The sequence below is a fragment of the Acartia tonsa genome, chromosome 12 (assembly GCF_053477335.1).
Source record: "Acartia tonsa isolate MP-2025a chromosome 12, ASM5347733v1, whole genome shotgun sequence".
Taxonomy (NCBI): Eukaryota; Metazoa; Arthropoda; class Copepoda; order Calanoida; family Acartiidae; genus Acartia; species Acartia tonsa.
In genome coordinates, this window is record NC_137271.1 from 33,142,012 (window position 1) to 33,162,419 (window position 20,408).

General features: G+C 33.2%; 2 protein-coding genes and 1 long non-coding RNA gene across 3 annotated transcripts in view; 1 reads left to right on the top strand and 2 right to left on the bottom strand.

Moving 5' to 3' along the window:
* Positions 1 to 4,157, top strand: part of LOC145334313 (uncharacterized) — a 68,742-nt gene extending 64,585 nt beyond the window's left edge. The window contains exons 34-37 of the mRNA XM_080179722.1: positions 539 to 618; positions 936 to 999; positions 3,082 to 3,138; positions 3,531 to 4,157. Coding sequence (XP_080035848.1) covers positions 539 to 618; positions 936 to 999; positions 3,082 to 3,138; positions 3,531 to 3,644 — 315 coding nt within the window. The 3' untranslated portion in view covers positions 3,645 to 4,157. The remainder of the gene's footprint in view (positions 1 to 538; positions 619 to 935; positions 1,000 to 3,081; positions 3,139 to 3,530) is intronic.
* Positions 4,158 to 7,873: 3,716 nt separating this feature from the next.
* Positions 7,874 to 9,312, bottom strand: LOC145334357 (uncharacterized). Its single transcript, XR_013884818.1, has 3 exons — positions 9,240 to 9,312; positions 8,427 to 8,477; positions 7,874 to 7,910 (listed from the first exon to the last, which is right to left on the bottom strand). It is a non-coding gene; the product is annotated as an uncharacterized LOC145334357 (long non-coding RNA).
* Positions 9,313 to 9,434: 122 nt separating this feature from the next.
* LOC145333304 (uncharacterized) overlaps positions 9,435 to 20,408 on the bottom strand; it is a 35,154-nt gene continuing 24,180 nt past the window's right edge. Inside the window, exons 16-17 of the mRNA XM_080178430.1 lie at positions 10,153 to 10,194; positions 9,435 to 9,464 (exon numbers count right to left, since the gene is read on the bottom strand). Coding sequence (XP_080034556.1) covers positions 9,435 to 9,464; positions 10,153 to 10,194 — 72 coding nt within the window. The remainder of the gene's footprint in view (positions 9,465 to 10,152; positions 10,195 to 20,408) is intronic.

Sequence of the window (20,408 nt, forward strand, 5' to 3'; positions counted from 1 at the left end):
CATGCATGACAAGCAAGTATCCCTATATCCATCTATCTATTTATTATAGATATGTAAAGAGAACATGCATGGCAAGCAAGTATCCCTAGATAAACATATATCTATCTATCTATCTATTATAGTTATGTAAAGAGAACATGCATGGCAAGCAAGTATCCCTATATCTATCTATCTATCTATCTATTATAGTTATGTAAAGAGAACATGCATGACAAGCAAGTATCCCTATATCTATCTATCTATCTATCTATTATAGTTATGTAAAGAGAACATGCATGGCAAGCAAGTATCCCTAGATAAACATATATCTATCTATCTATCTATTATAGTTATTCAAAGAGAACATGCATGGCAAGCAAGTATCCCTAGATAAACATATATCTATCTATCTATCTATAATAGTTATGTAAAGAGAACATGCATGGCAAGCAAGTATCCCTATATCTATCTATCTATCTATTATAGTTATGTAAAGAGAACATGCATGGCAAGCAAGTATCCCTAGATAAACATATATCTATCTATCTATCTATTATAGTTATGTAAAGAGAACATGCATGGGAAGCAAGTATCCCTAGATAAACAGAACAACATTTATTGTGCCAAAGATTATGACAGGTAAATTAATCCATATATAAAAGAAACAGGATGTCAGGGTATATTTTTGTTTGTCTGTCTGTATAGAAAGAACTCGCTTCCCTCTAAATCGATTTGGCGCTCCTTTTCAGTAAAATATCTAAAGTTTTTTTTGGCTATTTTGGTGGCGGATACCTCCACTCACCTCCGCAAAATCACCTTCTTGAAGTTCATTATTGAAAAAAAATATGATTGAAATGAATAATTTAGGGATGTACATAAATATATCCTCCATTGATGAGATCTCTTAGGAACCTTCCAACTAACATCTGACTTTTAATCATAAATTATTGTTTTAGAAAATTTGCCAACCAGTGTTATTACTGCAAGAAGCCAATTGTGCCTAAACCTGGAGAAACTAAGGTAAATGTGAAATAATTTACAAGACATTTCCAAAGTTATAAACTAGTTGTTTGAAATGAAGATTCACAGGACAATAAGACAATTGAACAGAAGAGTGTTGTATTTCTTTAATTTTCAATTGACTATTTCTTTATTATTGATAATTTTCTCTTTTACTTTTGTTCTGATTTGTTAAGCTCTTTATTTTATGTACGTTGTCATCGTTTTTTATATCTACATTGTCAAATTATATAAATTTACTTTCATCAGTGGCGTGCGAACCGAAGGGGGCATTTGGGGCAATCGCCCCCCCCTAGCGACCAAAACGCCCCCCTCTGCCCCCCCCCCTAGCAACCGCCCCCCCTACCCCCCCCCCTAAATGTTAAAAAATGCCCCATTTTGCCCCCCCCTGGTCAACAAAAATGCCCCTTTTTGCCCCCTACCCTACAAAAAGCAAAACTATCCCAGTTTCCAAAAAAAAAGATCAAGAAATACTCAAAAAAAATTTTTTGGCGCTTCGCGCCAACCAGACAGTTAGGTTATAACCTTTTTTCACTGAACATAACAAACCAGGTTATAGGAAGTATTTTATTTTGTATAATATAAACTTTTTACCAAAGAAATTTTGTACATCCCCAATGATGATACACAAAATTACCCCTTATATAGATTACAATTATTGGATGAAATGTATGGAAATTCGACTTAATTAACCAACCAATCAAAATTCCATTAAAGTCCCCAAAGTTGTTGAGCCAACGAATAAGAAATTTTTATATGAAATATTGGGAACAAGTGTAATAAATAGCCCAAAAACCCCTCCCTCCCTGCATATTTGAAGAAAAAAATTTGCGCTTCGCGCCCTTCCAAATAGTTTCTGCTATGAAATATTGGGGACTAGTGTAATAAATAGCCCCAAAACCCCTCCCTCCCTGCATATTTGAAGAAAAAAATTTGCGCTTCGCGCCTTTCCAAATGGTTTCTGCTATGAAATATTGGGGACTAGTGTAATAAATAGCCCAAAAACCCCTCCCTCCCTGCATATTTGAAGAAAAAAATTTGCGCTTCGCGCCCTTCCAAATGGTTTCTGCTATGAAATATTGGGGACTAGTGTACTAAACAGCCCAAAAACCCCTCCCTCCCTGCATATTTGAAGAAAAAAATTTGTGCTTCGCGCCCTTCTAAATGGTTTCTGCTTTTTATCACAATGAAAGGACAAGTAATTTTTTTTTATTTTTTACATAGTTCATTATATCTTTGGTTTTTATGGTACGATAAATTTTTTTGTGGATTATAATATTAAAAAAAAAATTTTTTTTCGCTGTTTTGAGCATCCAGCATGTAATTTACTTTGACTGTCATCACACAGCATACAGGAAAAAGGATTTTTGACTTTTTCTACCTAAAATATATATTTATTTCAACAGATGCTCTTTAAATCTACTTGTCTGTATTCTTATTAATGATTTTTGTGCTTTGATACTTAAAGATGTTGTCATCCTTGTTTTATACAATAAAGAAATATTTAAAATCATTTTTTTTATAGGTATTAGGTTAATTTTTGGTAAATTATTTCCAAAATGAGTGTTTTTATCCCCTCCCCCCCCCCAATTTTTTTTAATGGGGTTATTCATCCTTCCTGCTGAGATTTTATAACATCCCCTTCCACCCATTAAAAATGTTTTGTTGTGGAGGGGGGGGGGGGGGGGGTGAAAGGTTAATTTATCTTCTGTACTATTTTTTCGAAGATGCTTTCTAGCTCCCTTCCCTTCGGTCATTGCAGGGTGGGGAGAAGGGATGGGGGAGAAGAGATGGGGGGGGAAGAGATGGGGGATATAAATGGGAAATAGGGATGGGGGAAGGGATGGGGAAGAAGGGATAAGGACTAGGAGGCCCATAATCAAATAATCCCACCCCTTAAAACGCTCTTAATTAAAATTAGTATATATAATCAAAATGCCCCCCCCTAAAGCAAAGTGCCCCCCCGGGGCACTTTGATTTAGGGGGGGGGGGCAAAATTTTACAAAATCTTCAAAATGCCCCCCCCCTAGACAAAGTGCTTCGCACGCCACTGACTTTCATTTTAATTGTTGCATTTTTTAGGCCCCAAGAATAAGAGCGCTGGATAAAGATTTTCATGTTGGCTGTTTCAAATGTCAGGTATACAAAACTAAACTGAAATTACAAATGTATCATCTTAATCATTTGATATCATCTTAGGTTAGGTTAAGTTAAGTCAGATACGATAGAAATTTTTTAACCAGGGTTAGTTAAACTTGTTTTTAAACTCAAGAATGTTTTGAGAGGTTAGGACACTCTAAATCTTGCAGATGGTGGTAAAAATGTTGATTACATAAGATGGTTCTCTTTGCCTGAAAACATTTTTAGTTATTCAGCAGAATAATATTGTATTCTTCAATTCCCTCGGTCACTTACCATGAAGGTTTAGGCGATTTAAAGTAGGACAACTACCATTTCAAAACCATGAATCGTCATTTATCACTCCAATAAGATACACAACAACAATCAGAATCAAAATTTTATTGTTTTAGGATTGTGCTGTTAAGCTGCAGGGCGGTGGTAACCCTGGCAAGCCCTGCTACCCCTACCTTCACCTCTTCCTCTGCAGAAACTGCAAGGAGAAGAGAGAGTGCGAAAGTGAATAAGAAAAATCCGCGAACCATTTTCTTTCCAGAAAATGTCGTCGTTGAAATCCGCCATTTTGGCGTATTATTTTCACCAAGTTTTTTTTTATTTCATTTTTAATGTTTTTTTTCTTCTGAATTAAGTAATAATCTGCTTGATGTTGATGGTGAAAAATGTTGTATTTACGCATTTGTGTTAAGGATATTCGCACTAATACTAATATTTCTTGATTATTCAGTTTTTACAAATATTTTACGGTAACTAACAATTAAACTAATTTTGAAATATTTTTTTTGTTTGATAACTAACATGAATTATTTGTATTCATTTATACTTAGCAACTTTATAATTTAAGCAATAACCAATTTTGCTAATTTGTTGCTTTTGTATTAATGCATTTTATTATATATAAAATAATACTCTAAAAATTCTAATAATCATAGAATATTGTAATTTGTGAATACCTCTCATATTTGCTATTACTTCATTAACAACCATTTTGTTCAAATTTTAAAAAAAGATCACTACAAAAAGAATTGATTTATAATTTATCACAAATACCTTATTTCTGGATATTAGCTGTATACTTTACATTAAGCTTCCAAAAAGCAGGTATTCTGTATTAATTAAATTGAATATATTTAGATTGGGGGATTATGATCTAAATTTGATTGTAGCTAAACGACTAACCCTTAACGTTCGGGGGGGGGGGGGGCGTTTATTATCGAACAGGGGACTTGCAAAATAAATTTGTATCCCTCTAGCTCTAATAGGAACTGAAAAAATAGGGGGTGGGGCGTTGAAGACCCCCCCCCCCCCTCTCGACCGATTAAGGTGCGGCAAGGGGCCCGACTGTTAAGGGCTAAATTCGTCATAATTATAAAAAATAAGAATTCCCTCTTCAACATGTGTTGTCAGTTATATTAGATAGTTTCTCACAATCTTTTCGGAGAGTAAATATTTCTATTTTAAAAGTGAATTCTTTTTGCAGTGATGTCCAATTAATCGCTCAATAATTTGTATTACATAGTAATTGTTAGCTTTTTTTGCTATTCTGTTCTCAAAAATACTAATTTCTTTTTATTTTTGTTTCGATACAAAAATATTTAAGATGCCATATTACATTTACATGCACACTTTAGATTTTGAAAATATTTTTCAGAAAGAAATTCCTTTTTCCATATTACTTCTTGAAACCTAGATCTTCCTTTAAATGCCATTCTAGTAATACAATTGTGTTGATATATTATCTTCAAGAGTATTTTTTTGTAAAAATATTTTCAAAGTCTATAATAATTTTTTGCACTTGGTAAGTTTATGCTTTGATTAAACTTTGCTTAAGCACATATTATTACTGCGCATGATAAAAAGACACTGTAAAAGACATTATTTTACACAACATTTAAAAAAAAAAATGAAGGCTCGGCAAACGCGCAAAATATGCTGCACTTGCTGCTCAGCCGTAATTGAAAATGATATTTAAATTGTCTTAAGAAAATTTATCCTATTTATACTTGGTTTATATTAGGAAAATACATCCTCACGTTTATTGAATTTTTACCTTTTTTGTACTATTTTACTTATTTCAATTTCTTGTCAATAATTATTTTACCTTTTTAATGAAAAATTTATATCATCGATTTTTGTTTTATTAACAAACAAAAATCTATAAAAGTCTCTTTTACGTACCAAAATTGAAAATTTAAAAGGAATTAAATTCAGGTATTACATATAACATGAATCTAAATTATATTTAGGGTATACTATAATTTATGTTGTTTCATGATCAAAGCTTTGCTGCTATAAGATGTAATGATCCTTGTTTAATAATAAATTTGTTGTCAATGTCTGATATAAATAAACCACTCCTTTCAAAAAAGTGTTTTCAGTGAGGAAAAAATCACTCCAGAAAAAAAAGCGACCCTGAAAGCAAGGAACCAGGATTCTGGCAAACAATGCTTTGGGAAGATTTTTCTCAACCAAACCTATATCCAAACACGTCCAAGGTTGGAGGTAAAGGGATGTTTAACCCCTCAAATTTTGAAACTGCTCTTTTTAACCCAACAAAATTTAAAAAAAAAATACATTAGATTACTCCCCTCAAACATTTGAAACCCGTCATTTTACCCCACTAAAAATAAAGGGCTTGGACGTCCATAGTTTCTTCCATTCATGCCATCTCCTTTATTTTATCCTAAGTGGAACCATTTAGATTTTTTCTTTTATTACAGCACTTTAATTTTTTTTGATTGAAAGTGATCTTTTTCTAAAACCGAAAAAAAAACTTTTTAAAGGAGTGCTAAATTGTTGACACTATTAAGTTATTAACCTCTTGTGATAAGTTCTATTTTATATATGAATATAATTATATAATATTTTAATAATATATATAAACATGTGCCGCTTAACAAAATATAACATTATAAATTAATTAGGCTGTGTTTTTGGTAGCGAAGCTGCTCTACAATTCATAATACATTTCCGCATGTCTTAACGTCAAGGATACGCTATTGGTTTTACAAAGATTTTTTAAGGGCAAATCATCCCTTTGCCCTCCCCCCATGTACGTTTTTTTGTCCTTTTTTCTAAAAACTGTAATAATATTGACTGTATTTCACCAATAAAAAGTTTCAAATTTAAACAATGATATATTTATTAATTTTTATCATATTCAAGACAAATAAAATTCATTTAGAGAAAATATAATCACTTTGTATAGTAGATATAGAAGTTGGCAATTAAGGAAATAATTCAAAAATTATAGATTAACTAAAATATGATTGTCTTTAAGAAACGTAGTAATAACAAGATTAAACAGTTTTGTACGTTAATCAAAAGCCACAATTGCTTTAAAATGTTGCAAAAACTGAAATTAGCGGCTGCCGAGCAATACAAAAAAATATAATAATATGTAACACTGTAAATAAAATTTAAATAATAAATAATAAATGTAACTTAATTCAATATCTAGGATAGATAAATTGTATATAATAATACATTATATTTAAAACTTTTCAAAAAAATAAATTTTCAAAAATGCACAATAAAATATTAGGTAACACAGATACTCGTTAATTAGGGTATTTGCGTACGTCTGTCTGTCAGTCTGAAAGACTTTTTATTTGTTTATTCCCCTAATCATAGGCAAAAGCATGAAGAAGCATTACAAGATGAATCTATCAGAAGATTTTTACCTGCTTTTTCGGCTGTTCATTTTTTTATTTATTGATAAGAAATATTAGTCGACTTATGGATATTATTGTCCCAAAATACTCTAATGAAATAGGTTAAAACTATCCCAAGACATTAATAAAGCTTCCCTGAAAACTTCAACCAATTTAGACCAGTAATTTTTGAGATCTTTAGATTCAGGCAAAAAAAAAGCCTAATTAATTTATATTATATGATATTAAATGCGATAAATTTTACATTCTAAAAATAATTACTTGTATTTATTCATTAAAATTTATTTTTGTCTTTTGAATTTTCACTTAATTTTCAGCGTTTTCACATTGGTTTTAGGATCAAAAATGATCACTTTCAGAAAAGTTTCAAGACTAAAATTCCAATTATTCCACTTCCACATAATCGTCCATTGGTAGTTTAGTTTCTTTTAGAAATCCTCTATGTTTCAGCCTGTTCAGCATACCTGAGTTTTTAAAAAGAGTTTCAAAACATACTTTTTTATGAAAAGTGTTTTATAGGTGATAACCTCTCCCCTTCCCCTTATATGATATTCTTTGTTTGTTTGGAGTGATGAAGTATATCTGTATATCGTTTCTTTAAAGTTTATCTATTTCCTACGAAAAGTAAAAAAAAACTGGTATAAATCCCTTTCAAATCAACGGTTCTTAAGGGCCGTTTCGTTGTATATTCACAATAGCTTTTGATAGGTTATTTTAGGTTAGATTAGGTTAAGTTGGGTTAGGTGATTGCCCGCGGGGTTAGGCAATTGGTCCCGCAAAAGCTACTGTGAAAATACGACGAAACAGCACTTAAGAGGCGTTGCCACGAAAGTGACTACATCCCAAGAAAACTAATCCCTACGGCTATGCAATATTTTACTGAAAATATAAACTTTTCTGCTTTAAAGATTTTTTTAGACCGTCTCCACTCCATCCCCCCACAAAAGAAGAATAGAGCCCCCCCAAAAAATGAGGACTTTGCACTTTTTATTTTAACAATTAATATGTATTACAGAGGTACAGACACCATAATAGCTTCTGTATAATTATGTTTGAAACTCTTTCCTACAAAGCTGTAACTCTCTGAGGTAGACAAGGCTTCTGAAATTAAATAAAAGATTTGTAAACAAGGACAATTATGTTAATACGTTGGTTAGCGACAAAAAGCTACCAATATTTTGGATCAAAGAGAACAGTTAATTGGCAATTGGGCTGTTTATTGCACTAGTTCCTAGAGTTTTACACTAACGTTATATTATTCGTTGCCCAAACAACGTTGGAATTTTGATTGGTCGGTTTATTAGGTTGAGTGTCCAAAAGTTTCAACCACTGATGTTTTCTAATAAAGGGATAATTTTGTGAATAATCATTAATATTTACATTTTATTATCCCTTGAGAAGATTCAAGTCAATGAATAAAAATGGTCACGGTTTTCATGTTATTGACCCCCCAAAATTGTTGGGGGGGGGGGGGAATAAATACCCCCTCCTAAATGGTTAGGCACCCCCAGGGTAGGGGTAAATTTTAAATGGGGGGAAGGGGTAATCCCCAATTTCCCCCCCCCCCCTTGGACGTCTATGATAAGAACTACTTTGTATTATAAATAGTATAAATACCTTTTATATCTGTATTTGAGTTCCTTCTTGACCAAGAAGTTTCCACGTTTTCTTAATAAAATTGTTAATTATGGCAGGTAATGTCAATAAATTACTAAATATGACATAAAGTGATATTTTTCTCCAGGATACATAAGCTCGCTCTGTAATTTGATTTTAAAAACTTTTGGGTATTGTTGAACACAGGAAAAATTGTAGAAATACATTTTTTCCACCATTTATTTAGTTACTACAAAAAAGGTAATTGAGTTACACAAAATATGGTTGTTTATAATTGTCTTATCCCTTTATTCCTAGTAAAAAAAAGCTATTACTTTTGTATGGATGTTGTCAGCCTTGCTTAATTTGATAAACATTACTTTCATTTAAATAAATTATTGTAATTGATGGAATTTTAATTCATTGTTTAGGCCAACTAAACACGGGAATTAAAACAAATTAAAATCAAATTAATGTTTATGCTTTCTTAAAAAGGAAATATATAATTTTGATATTATTCTAGATAGAATTGTTCTATTTCTTTTAAACTTTTGCTATTAAAGGATACAGGGAAAGTTTAATGGACCAAAAACTTATTTTCCCTTAATAGGGAAAAGTTACAATCTTGTTTCTTTAGAGTAGGACCCCATAGGAAATGGGCCACACAGGGTTAGAGCATTCACTAGAGGCTAGGCTTAAAATAGATAATGGGGAATTTTAATGGTGTAAGGTATTAGTAAAATGAATGCTATTGGGTTAATAGAATAAAATGTATTAAGATTGTTTTTGCTGCGCTTTTTATGGTCGGAATAATCCTGTTGGAATAATATTTACCAATTGTATCGACAAGTCCTTGAGGATTTAAACTTCCTTCTTTAGGATCATCTACAGTTATAATAACAACCTGCAACAAAAGGTTTATAAATAAAGCTTCACTAACAACATGCTTTTGTTGATAAGCGGAAGAAAGATGATGTGGGGACCTTTTGATTCTTTAGAACTGTTATTAAGCCGAATAAAAAAATAGAATTACATTATTTTCAGACCTATTTTAAGCTTCTATAAACCAAAATAGGTTTGGGATCAAACAAATCTTGGATCTACTGCAGTTCACGGTAAAATATTGCTGGTAACGAATTGCCAAAAATTTATGAATTAAAAGGCTGCTAGCTTCCAAACGACTGAATGTACAGATCATGCCCGCACACTGTTTTAGGCTGCATAAGAAGGCCTACAAATAATCTGGAATAGCCATAAATCAATAATGCATAATTATCTCGCAGTGCAGAGAAATGCGCGAAAAAGGCCTATTTTACGCGTTTTTTCTTTAGTGAAGCTTTCTCTGTGCATCATTGGATCTTGGCTATTCTAGATTATTTGTAGGCCTTCTTATACCGCTTAAAATGGTGTGCGGGTATGATCTGTACGTTCAGCCGTTTGGCAGCTAGCAGCCTTTAAAATTTAAAGATTTTTGGCAATTTTCGTTACCAGCAATATTTTACCGTGAACTGCAATAGATCCCAATTTTTTTTTTTAACTTTTTAGAAAGTATGTTCAAGACTCGGATTTCCACAGTCATTTGAAAGACTATCTTAATCATAGTTGAAACATGTAATATTAATTCATAAAACTCTAATTTTAAATACATATTTCAGGAAAAAAAAGGTGTCCAGAATATACGGTTGATAGCAAATGGGCATTGGCTAAAAATTGTCATTGTTGCGCGATTAAATGAAAAAAAACTTACTTGGTTTATAGTCCTTGAAACAACCTCTATAAAGTTTTTTTCCTAAAATAAAATATTTAGCATTAAATATTTTGGGAGACTTTTTGTAAATGTTAATAAAATCATTTGTTTGCTGCTGAAACTTTTTAGGGTCGGTTTAGAGGTTCTTAAGTTAAAAACATCTGGTTAATAACTTTAATAAATTTCTAGTTGCTACGGCCCTAACCTCCAGGGGAGAGCAGTATATGTCAGAAAAATATTCTAAACCCAACTCAAGACTGAATAAAGCTTTCCTGAAAACTGCAATCCATTCGGACTAACATTTTTAGTGAACTTTAGCTTAAGACAAATCAGAGCCTTCTTCTTTATATGTAGGATTTAAAATATTTCTTCATAACTTATTTTAACTATCAAACACTTTTCTAAAGTCAAGCTACAACAAATTAATTTTGCTTCAAATAATTTGCTTATTGTCCGATAGTTCAGGCCTAAACCGCATCATGTCTGAAGATTTTAAAAATAACATACTTATAACGAGTCAGTTGTCATTTTGAAGTCATAAGATTTTTTGTTGATCATAATATCGGCGTAAATATCAGGAAAAGGAAATTTGCTTTTATAAATACATGTTTTACTTCAAATATAATTAATTTTATTATTTGTCGACAGAGACAATAAGCATAATTATGACCATAAGTAGTGCAACATAGCAAGATTACAATAGCTTTGATGAAAAAAACATAGATAAATATAATATTAGCTAATGTACTAATGTATTTGCTATGTATAGAGTAGCAAAAAAAGTTAAAAAGGCAATAAGAAGGTTACTGGACTTTGCGTCTCAAAAATCAGCCATATGACGTAATATTATCCATTTCTTTTTTATTGGCTTTGTTTCCCACTTCTCCTCTCATTCCCTAATTTTTATAACGTCACATGGCTTACTTTTGAGACAATTTCACCATTTACATAAAAAAAAAATATATACAGACGGACAGATATACGCAAACACCCTCAATATAGAGTTACAAAAGGAAGTACAAGGTCAATTTATCTTTGGTGAAACATCATTTATGCAAAAAGCTCTCTGTTTCGAAAACTGCTTTACATAAAAAAAACTGTTTCATCTGCTTATAGTATTTAGACGGAAGTTATGGCTAACCCTTCTTTTAATTATTCACGTGCAGACTTTCATGTGATAACAAGGATACATTTTGAGAAGTTGGAAAAATAAAGAATTACAATGAACACGTATAGAATTTTAGTCACCCTACTATGTAATTTGAAAAGTACAAACGTCTGTCCTTAAGCTACGTCATAAGGAAAACGTAAATAATTCGCCGTAACAATGAGAATCCAGTATAATAACAAATTGGCACATTTGTTCGTCAGTAATGCTCTAAGAGACATGAAATTTCTAAAAGCAAGGAAATATATAATTTCTATAATGTAAAAAAAAAACCTTGAATTAGTAAATAAATTATAATCCAGTATAAAAGACAAACATATCATTAAAATGACATTGATAAATAATTTCAAACCAGGATAATTATGGCTATAAGTAGCGCAGGAATAACAATGAAATAATCTTGCATTTGAATTACTAGTAAACTTTACTATCTTAGCCTGTTTAGGGCGAAACACTGTGTCTATGGATACAAATGCTCGTTCGGTCAGGTATTAGGCTAAACTAGAGCACTCTCAGGGAAATGAAAACCGTACTAATTAGCCATAAGTACAAGGCTCCAACTCATATTGAGATGGTTAAGCTCTCTGGTCGAAATTTCATTCCTTCCTCGTCATGGGGTAATGGCGCAATGGGTAGGGTGTTAGCCTGGTAATCCAAGGGTTCCCGGTTCAAGCCCCGCCACGTGCAAAATTAACTCTAATGAATTGAGCCATACTGATGAGCCCTAATAGTGCGAAACACTGTGTCTATGGCTATCTTATATTATATTAATACAAAGTAGAACAATGTCTGTCTGGCAATCTGAAGTTTAAAATCTCAGTAACCGCTGAATCGAAACCGTCATCTAGACCATAAAAGAGCAACGCACTTATGTAAATTTTAAAATTAACTCAACTAATACTTGTTTAATACCTACATTTAAGACATATACTTGTAGAGAATCTTTGGCTTCAAAAGAACTTCTATTGCAATATTTATAAATCTTCGATTTTTTACTATCATTAAATATGAAAGCTTGTTTCGGTATGTATTTCTTGTATTCCCTGGCAAGTTCGAACCCATTAATCCCTGTTTCCTTACACCAAATTTCCTAGAGAATGAGTGTGTTACGCGGCATTCCTAACTATCTCCGCGCGGCGCGTGGCTTGTAAACGGACAAAAGAAACGCGCACTTTTCCTTTGATTAGTCCCACGTGAGGAGCTACGTAAATGAAAATAATGTATTGCTTGAATATACATGCGCTCTGATGTGTGGAATATCTCAAATAAGCCTTCCTGCTTAGTTTGACATCATATGTGGTAAGAATTTATCTTTTAATTCTTGAAAATAAGCGTAGAATGGTATAATTTTATGAAGAAATTTAAATCATTAATTTTTCAACAAATAGACCATTTAACTGCTAAGTTTTGACATACGAATATTTTCCTTTATATTATTGATCATTTTATTCCAAAATTATCAATTTCTGATGCTGTTTAATATGATTGGTGCCAATTTAAAGTTTTTTAGAAATTTTATATTTCTTCTTAAATTGAAATCACGCAACCTCGATGTTACAAAAAATAACAATTAATTTTATGTATTTAATTCTTATATTTTTGTTTTAGACTCACTGTTTTCATGGTAATAAATACACATTTGTAAACTTCACTATGTTGGTCATTCGGAGGGCTTTAGATTAAGATTTCGAGAACGGCTAGGTATTGCGTTCCGAAACAATGAAAACAAGACAGAACAGATGCAACTAAGAAATATCTGTGAAGTTTTGTGAATGTGTTGGTTGTGATACCTTAACACACATTATTATAGTCGTAATCAGTACAGTTAACTTTAGTGACAATCATGGGTCCTAAAAAGAATAAAGGTGAACAATTGAGTAAGCGGCTGCGTCCAGCCGTTGATGCCCTAACCAGTGAGCTAAATAGAGTGATGAAGTTGGTCAGTGATACTTCAGAACTTAATGTTAGACATCTCACTAAGGAGTCAATCCTTGTCCACGACAAGTTCGAAACGTTCGACAGCATCATGGGCGGTTTTAGCAAGCTTGGTTTGAGAATCCAAGAGCTTGATGAGTTTAGTGACATTTATTCTGATATAGTTACTGTGCAAAAAGACTATAGTGCCTTGAAAGATGCTCTTGATGCTATAGAAGAGCTTAGTGACATTCAAAGTGTTGTTGATGTTGTTTGTGATAATTTGCCTAACCATCAAGCTGAACTTTATGATCGATGTTTGAAGATTGTGAAAGTTATTAAAGGGCCATATTTTCCCTTGCCTGATGCAATTATAAACACTTTGTCTGCTTTGATGAAACGGCTGGCTGAGGTTAAGCTTGAACCTGTGAAGCCACCCACGACGACGGCGGGTGCCTCGACAGCATCGCCATTTGTGTCACCGTTTGGCACATCACAGTTTGCCGCCGGTTCTATGTTCACGCCAGGATATATGAATCGTGTCGACGAACGTCTTCTTCCATCTTTCGACGGCCTGGAAGCATCCTACGTAAGTTTTAAAGACACTTTTAAAAAGCTTACTGTAGGACAAGACCCGTCGTATTTGCAGTTATTGTTGAGCAGTGAGAAGGTCTGTAGAAATAAAGAGCTGAGACTCCAATTAACTCAGATTCAATCGCATGAATCTCAGTGGGCTTACCTTGACGCGCGTTTCAAGTCAAAGACACGTCAGATGCTCTGCCTTTTCAACCAATGGGAGAAGAAGTCTAAACCGTCGGACTCCAACCAGATTGTGACTATGTTAGCAGAGTTTGGTGGTGCAGTTAGCCAGCTGGAGCAGCTGACTAAAGATGATGAAGATGATGAAGTTACCACTAGCCAGTGGTTGACTGTGATACTTCTGGAAATGTTATCCAAGAAGTTGCCATGTGATTTTCAAGATAAGCTCAATTTATCATTGGGCTCGATGGATGTCCCAAACGTCCCAAAGCTGTTGAAGATTATTGAAGAACAGCGGGGCGCCATTTTAATGAGGTGTTCGACTGATATGGACACCCCCTCTAAGAAGAAAGGTAACCCTGTGACAGCCGCTACCGCCGTAGGTAAACCTGGAAAATCTAAGATGAAGCAGTCATGTTTTGTTAGTGGCTGTAATGATATGCACTTACTTTACAAGTGCCCAAAATTTCATGACCTGTCAGTGTCAGACAGGAAGAGTATTGTGGAGAGTGCTGGATGCTGTTGGATTTGTTTGCAGAAAGGGCATAAATCTGTGGATTGCCCGAAGGCAGATGTAATAGGCGGTTGCAAAGTGGACAATTGTGGTCAGGCCCATAACAACCTTTTGCATGAGAGTGTTGATATGGCTGCCGCCGTCTATGAAGTACATACTTCCCCTGAGGCGAACCTAATGTTAATGTTACAGCAATTAGACGTCGTTGATATTAATCGCCAGAAGGTCCCAGTGAACGCCATGTGGGACACTGGTTTAACTACTTCAATGGTAACCCAGTCACTTGTTAATAAACTTCAGTTACCTTTTACTGGACGTTCAGCAAGAATTTCTCTAGCTGACGGTGAAGTTAAATGTTTCCCGACGGTCAAGCTATGTTTAGTTGATCGACACAAGAATTATCACATGTTAGAACCTGTGGTAGTGCCTCTCATTGGTCCTGAAGAGGCGATCTGCTCCATAAATCCTGTGGAGGCAGCTGTTTTGTTTGATATGAAACCTGAAGATTTTACTTTGGTTAATGGGCAGGTTGATTTGCTCGTAGGGCACCTGCACCCATCGATGTTTCCCTACTCTGAACGTTCAGTAGGAGAAACCATGCTTTACTCCAGCCTGTTTGGATCTGATAATTTTGCTGTTAGTGCTAATGGTTTAGCAAAGAGTAGGTATGTTGTCTGCTCAGATTTCGAGTTGGAAAGTGAAGCTATAGGGTTTTTAAAACCAGAAAGCTCAGACGTTCAGCCGCAACCGACTGTTAGTGCTGCTTGTGACGCTATTATTGAACCTGTTGGTTCTGCTTGTAACGCTGCTGATGCACCTTTTGGTTCTGCTAGTGCTGCAGCCGTTGACAACCTGGCTACGGCGGGTGTTGCCGTGGTTATTACTGATAATGATGTTAGTTGTGCTGCAGTTATTCCTGATGATATTGGTAACGATACTGTAGTCGTTGATAACTTCGTTACGGCGGGTGTTGAGCCGCTGAATGATTCGGTTCCAGCCGGACAAGAGCCGACGGGAGTTTCGGTTCCGGCTGGACAAGAGCCGATCAGAGTTTTGGTTCCAGCTGGACAAGAGCCGACGGGAGTTTCGGTTCCAGCTGGGCAAGAGCCGATAAGAAATTCGGTCTCAGCCGGACAAGAGCCGACGGGAGTTTCGGTTCCGGCCGGACAAAGGCCGGTAGATGATTCTAAGTTTTATGACAACCACACTTTTATTACTTGCCCTGGTGGTGTTATGAATCAAGAATCGACTTGGTTGCTGCCAAGCTTGCCGCCCGATACAGGGTAAGAGGCCTGCAAATGGCGGGTGGAAATATGGCGGGTGTTGCCGCCAGAAAGTCATTGAAATTTTTCAAACCACACATATCTAATCTACAACATGAACTATTATGTGAAAATGATCTTTAAAGAAAAAAAAAAAATATCACAAGTTATATATTAGGCTTGTGAAGGGAACCAAATGGGTTCTGTAAAGAATAAGTATTCATTATTCAACTAATTTTATTGTTCATACCTAAGCACAAAAATTCTACAAAACTGTTTAGACTTTTAAAGCAGATTTTAAAAAGATTTTGTTTCTTTAAGTATGATTTTGAAAAGCAAAAGTTTGTGTGTATTAAATACCAAATGATTTGCAGATTTTAAATTGAGAAAAATAGATTTTTTACAAATTATTTTTCTAGTTTTTTTTGTGGTTCACGTTTACTTAAAAAATGTTATTTCTCAGATTCTCATATGAAATAATGCATTAAAGTAAAGAAAACAACATGTAATATTATTATGATAATGTTTAAAATATTCCTCGTTATTATTTTAAAAGATTATCGCAAAAAATCAAGATATTTGTTTAAATTTGTAAGCAAATTAAAGATTTTCTTTCATTCCGGAGGCAGAGATTCTTAACAATTCATGTACAAAAGTTTTCGTTCACTCCGGAAGCTGGGATTCCTATTAATCCACGCGTAAAGATTTTTTTTCATTCCGAGAGCAGAGATTCGTAGTAATATACGTACCTAGCGATTTCGGACAATTTTAAACTTTGAGAAAATACTTTTAGCAATTATTTTCCTAGGTATATATATTTTTCATTCATGTTTAAGCATTTATAATAATGAACACGATGTATGGTATTATTAAAATATTGATTATTATTTTATCTGAATGCCAAAGAATTAATTTAAGATAACTATGCATATTTTAAATTAACTCTACCTTCATTTTTATCGCATATATTAAAATACTGCTTCAATAGTATTTTTTGTAAAAAGAAATTAACCATTTCTTAAGATTTGTAAGTAACGCAAATTTTCATACAATTTCGTTTAAATTTTCAAATCGATGCAAGATTTTTTTCATTTGAAATGCAAACTTAAGTTTTTTATACGTTTATGTAAGTTTTTTCAATGATTTAAGTCTTTCCGGGACCAGGGATTTTTTTCGCGGAAAATTTCCTAGGTGCCTATGCAGATATAAACATTTTTATCCTTATTGGATTGAAATTTGATATGATAAGAAATTAACAAAATGAGATTTTACATCATTTAAATATTTCTTTATGATTTATTACAATCACATAAATAATTTAATATTACATGTATATTAAAATTATTACTATTTACCTTTGAACTGATGTATCTAAAGAAAAAATGCAGATTTTTTTCGCCGATGAATTAAGTAGATTCTCTGATATTCGTAGAATTAAGCTTAATAAGACCGCTCTACGGTGTATCTTAGCTCTGTTTCCTCGGCCAGACATACCGCAGAACGGCAAAACTAAAGCATAAGATAATTTTTTTTATTTCGACGCTTTGATTGATGATTTAAAAGTTTCTTTGAATTATTCATGATTCTTTATTTTTGATTTGATTTAAACATCACTAACTATGTTTATTTTCAGTTGATGCAGCCCTGCGCCAGAAATCCTGTTGGAAATTATGCAGTATCAAAAATTGTGATGGAAAGACATAACGTCCGACAGGATAGCTGGAACATGGCAATTCTTAATATTTGATGGATTTGTTAGTTTGTATCTTGAGGGATTCATTCTGACTGAGGCCCCAAATTGCCTTAATTATGACTGTTTGAATATGTATAAGTTGCTTTCTTCCTAAAACAGAGAGAAATTGCAAATTCAGCATTTAGAGAAGTTCTTTTCTTATATTGAGCTTTTGTTTTATTTTGGTAAATTTAATTTGCATATTTCAATTGCAATTTTAATTTTACGCAGTTTTGATTCACGAAGATTTAAAATTATGAAATTTTAATTTTCCGAAGTTGATGATTTTTTACAGTCATATTTTATTTAGATTTAAGTATCTATTTTATTAAAACATGTTTAGATTTAAGGATCTTACTTATCTTATCTGGAAATGTTTAGATGTAAGCACGAGTATTTTTCCGCTGGAGAAAAATTCTAATTATTGAGAAGTTTTTTATGCAATTTTACTTTTCTTTTCTAGCAAAAAGATTTAGTAGAAAAAATGTCATTATTTAATCTTTCTTTCTTTTGATGAAAAAAGTTTGAGTTGATTATTTAATTATTGATGCGATTTTTAGTATAAAAATCATTTACCTATTTTATTATGTAGGTGCCTAATTGAAGTTTAGGTACTATTGATTATTAATTCATGTATTCGCAATTACATGGTCTGTAATTCTAATTTTATTGAGATTATGAGGCCATGATATAATGAGATGTGTGAGTGGTAAATGTGCAATTCATGTATATTGAATGCTTTTCCCATTCCTTATTCCTATCCTTATGTGGTAGTGGAGTCGGTTTGAGTTATTGTGGTATTCGTGAAGTTACCATAATTAATTTTAGGCCTTATGGCCATGACATTTTAAACTCTTGAGGTTTATGTGTTGTGAGATTGTGATTTCGTGGACACTGTCTGCACGCATATTGCAAAGATGAGGTATTGTGTTCGATTCCCAGTGAATAGACGGGTGTGTTTCGGTATGTATTTCTTGTATTCCCTGGCAAGTTCGAACCCATTAATCCCTGTTTCCTTACACCAAATTTCCTAGAGAATGAGTGTGTTACGCGGCATTCCTAACTATCTCCGCGCGGCGCGTGGCTTGTAAACGGACAAAAGAAACGCGCACTTTTCCTTTGATTAGTCCCACGTGAGGAGCTACGTAAATGAAAATAATGTATTGCTTGAATATACATGCGCTCTGATGTGTGGAATATCTCAAATAAGCCTTCCTGCTTAGTTTGACATCATATGTGGTAAGAATTTATCTTTTAATTCTTGAAAATAAGCGTAGAATGGTATAATTTTATGAAGAAATTTAAATCATTAATTTTTCAACAAATAGAAAATTTAACTGCTAAGTTTTGACATACGAATATTTTCCTTTATATTATTGATCATTTTATTCCAAAATTATCAATTTCTGATGCTGTTTAATATGATTCGTGCCAATTTAAAGTTTTTTAGAAATTTTATATTTCTTCTTAAATTGAAATCACGCAACCTCGATGTTACAAAAAATAACAATTAATTTTATGTATTTAATTCTTATATTTTTGTTTTAGACTCACTGTTTTCATGGTAATAAATACACATTTGTAAACTTCACTATGTTGGTCATTCGGAGGGCTTTAGATTAAGATTTCGAGAACGGCTAGGTATTGCGTTCCGAAACAAAGCTAAAGCGTCAAACTGTGTTTCATGAAAATTTATATAAATTCATCAAAAGGCGTGCAGCGGATTGATTAGGGGTAGTGTTTTCACAAATTTGACAATTCATACTTTTTATCTATTCTCATATAGCTCTCCTTCCCTCTCTCTTTCTCCATCTTTTTCTCTCACCCTCTTTCTCTCTTTTATATTTGCCAGGGATCTAAAGGGATAAGACAATGGCCAATAAATTGATGTACATACCCAATGATGATACACAAAATTACCCCTTCTGTAGATTACAATTATTTGTTAAAACGTTTGGACACTCAACTATTGAAACGACCAATCCGAATTCAATAAAAGACCCCAAAATTGATAAGCCAACAAATAAGAAAACGTTACTATAGGACTTTGGGAATTTGTGTAATAAAGAGGCCAATGTCCACTTTCTCACTCTCTCTCTCTCTCTCTCTCTCTCTCTCTCTCTCATTGTGAATTTTCTAGTATTGTTTGTACCTAATTATGTCCTTTTGACAACCAACCAGATATTACTAAAACTTAACAATAAAATACCGGAAAATACTTAAATTTTTTGAACATTTTTTATTTCCTACAAGGATAAAAACATTCAGTAAGAATTTAGCTTTATTGAGTCCTCATTGGTTGTTTTTAAACTAGTGTAGTAGCGGCCGCGGATTTCAGCCGCTGTGAGTTCGAATACAGAGGGGGATTACTAAGACAGACCCAAATTGGAGCAAAGCTACTCTACAGCTGGAAGAGTAGGGGAGGATACCACACTAGTAGTGTCCAAGCTTTAACAAACAAAGATAAAGTTAATTTTATCAACATGATTGGTGATGTACATCAATTCATCATTCCTTAAGATCCCTACGAATTTTAACATTCTACTTTCTCCATAGTTTTGTTGAGTTTTGTTGATTTATAATGGATTTATTATTACTAGGATTTAACACAAGATTATCATGTACTCTAAATTGAATCTTGTAGCGGGCTAAAACATGATCTACCCCATTCTCTCCTTTAGTCCATCCCCTCCCCTCTTGACCAATAAATGGGTTCTATTTTAGCAACCTAAACTGTCGATTAATTTTCCCGTCATAATATCCACAGATATTCTATATCCATTTGAGTGATGGCATGTCTGTTGCAATTTACTAAAATATTTAGAGTTGCTATGCTTTCAATTTCTAGGAAACTAAACTTATTTTTTCTTTACAAAGTACATACAAAAATTAATGTGAAATTACTAA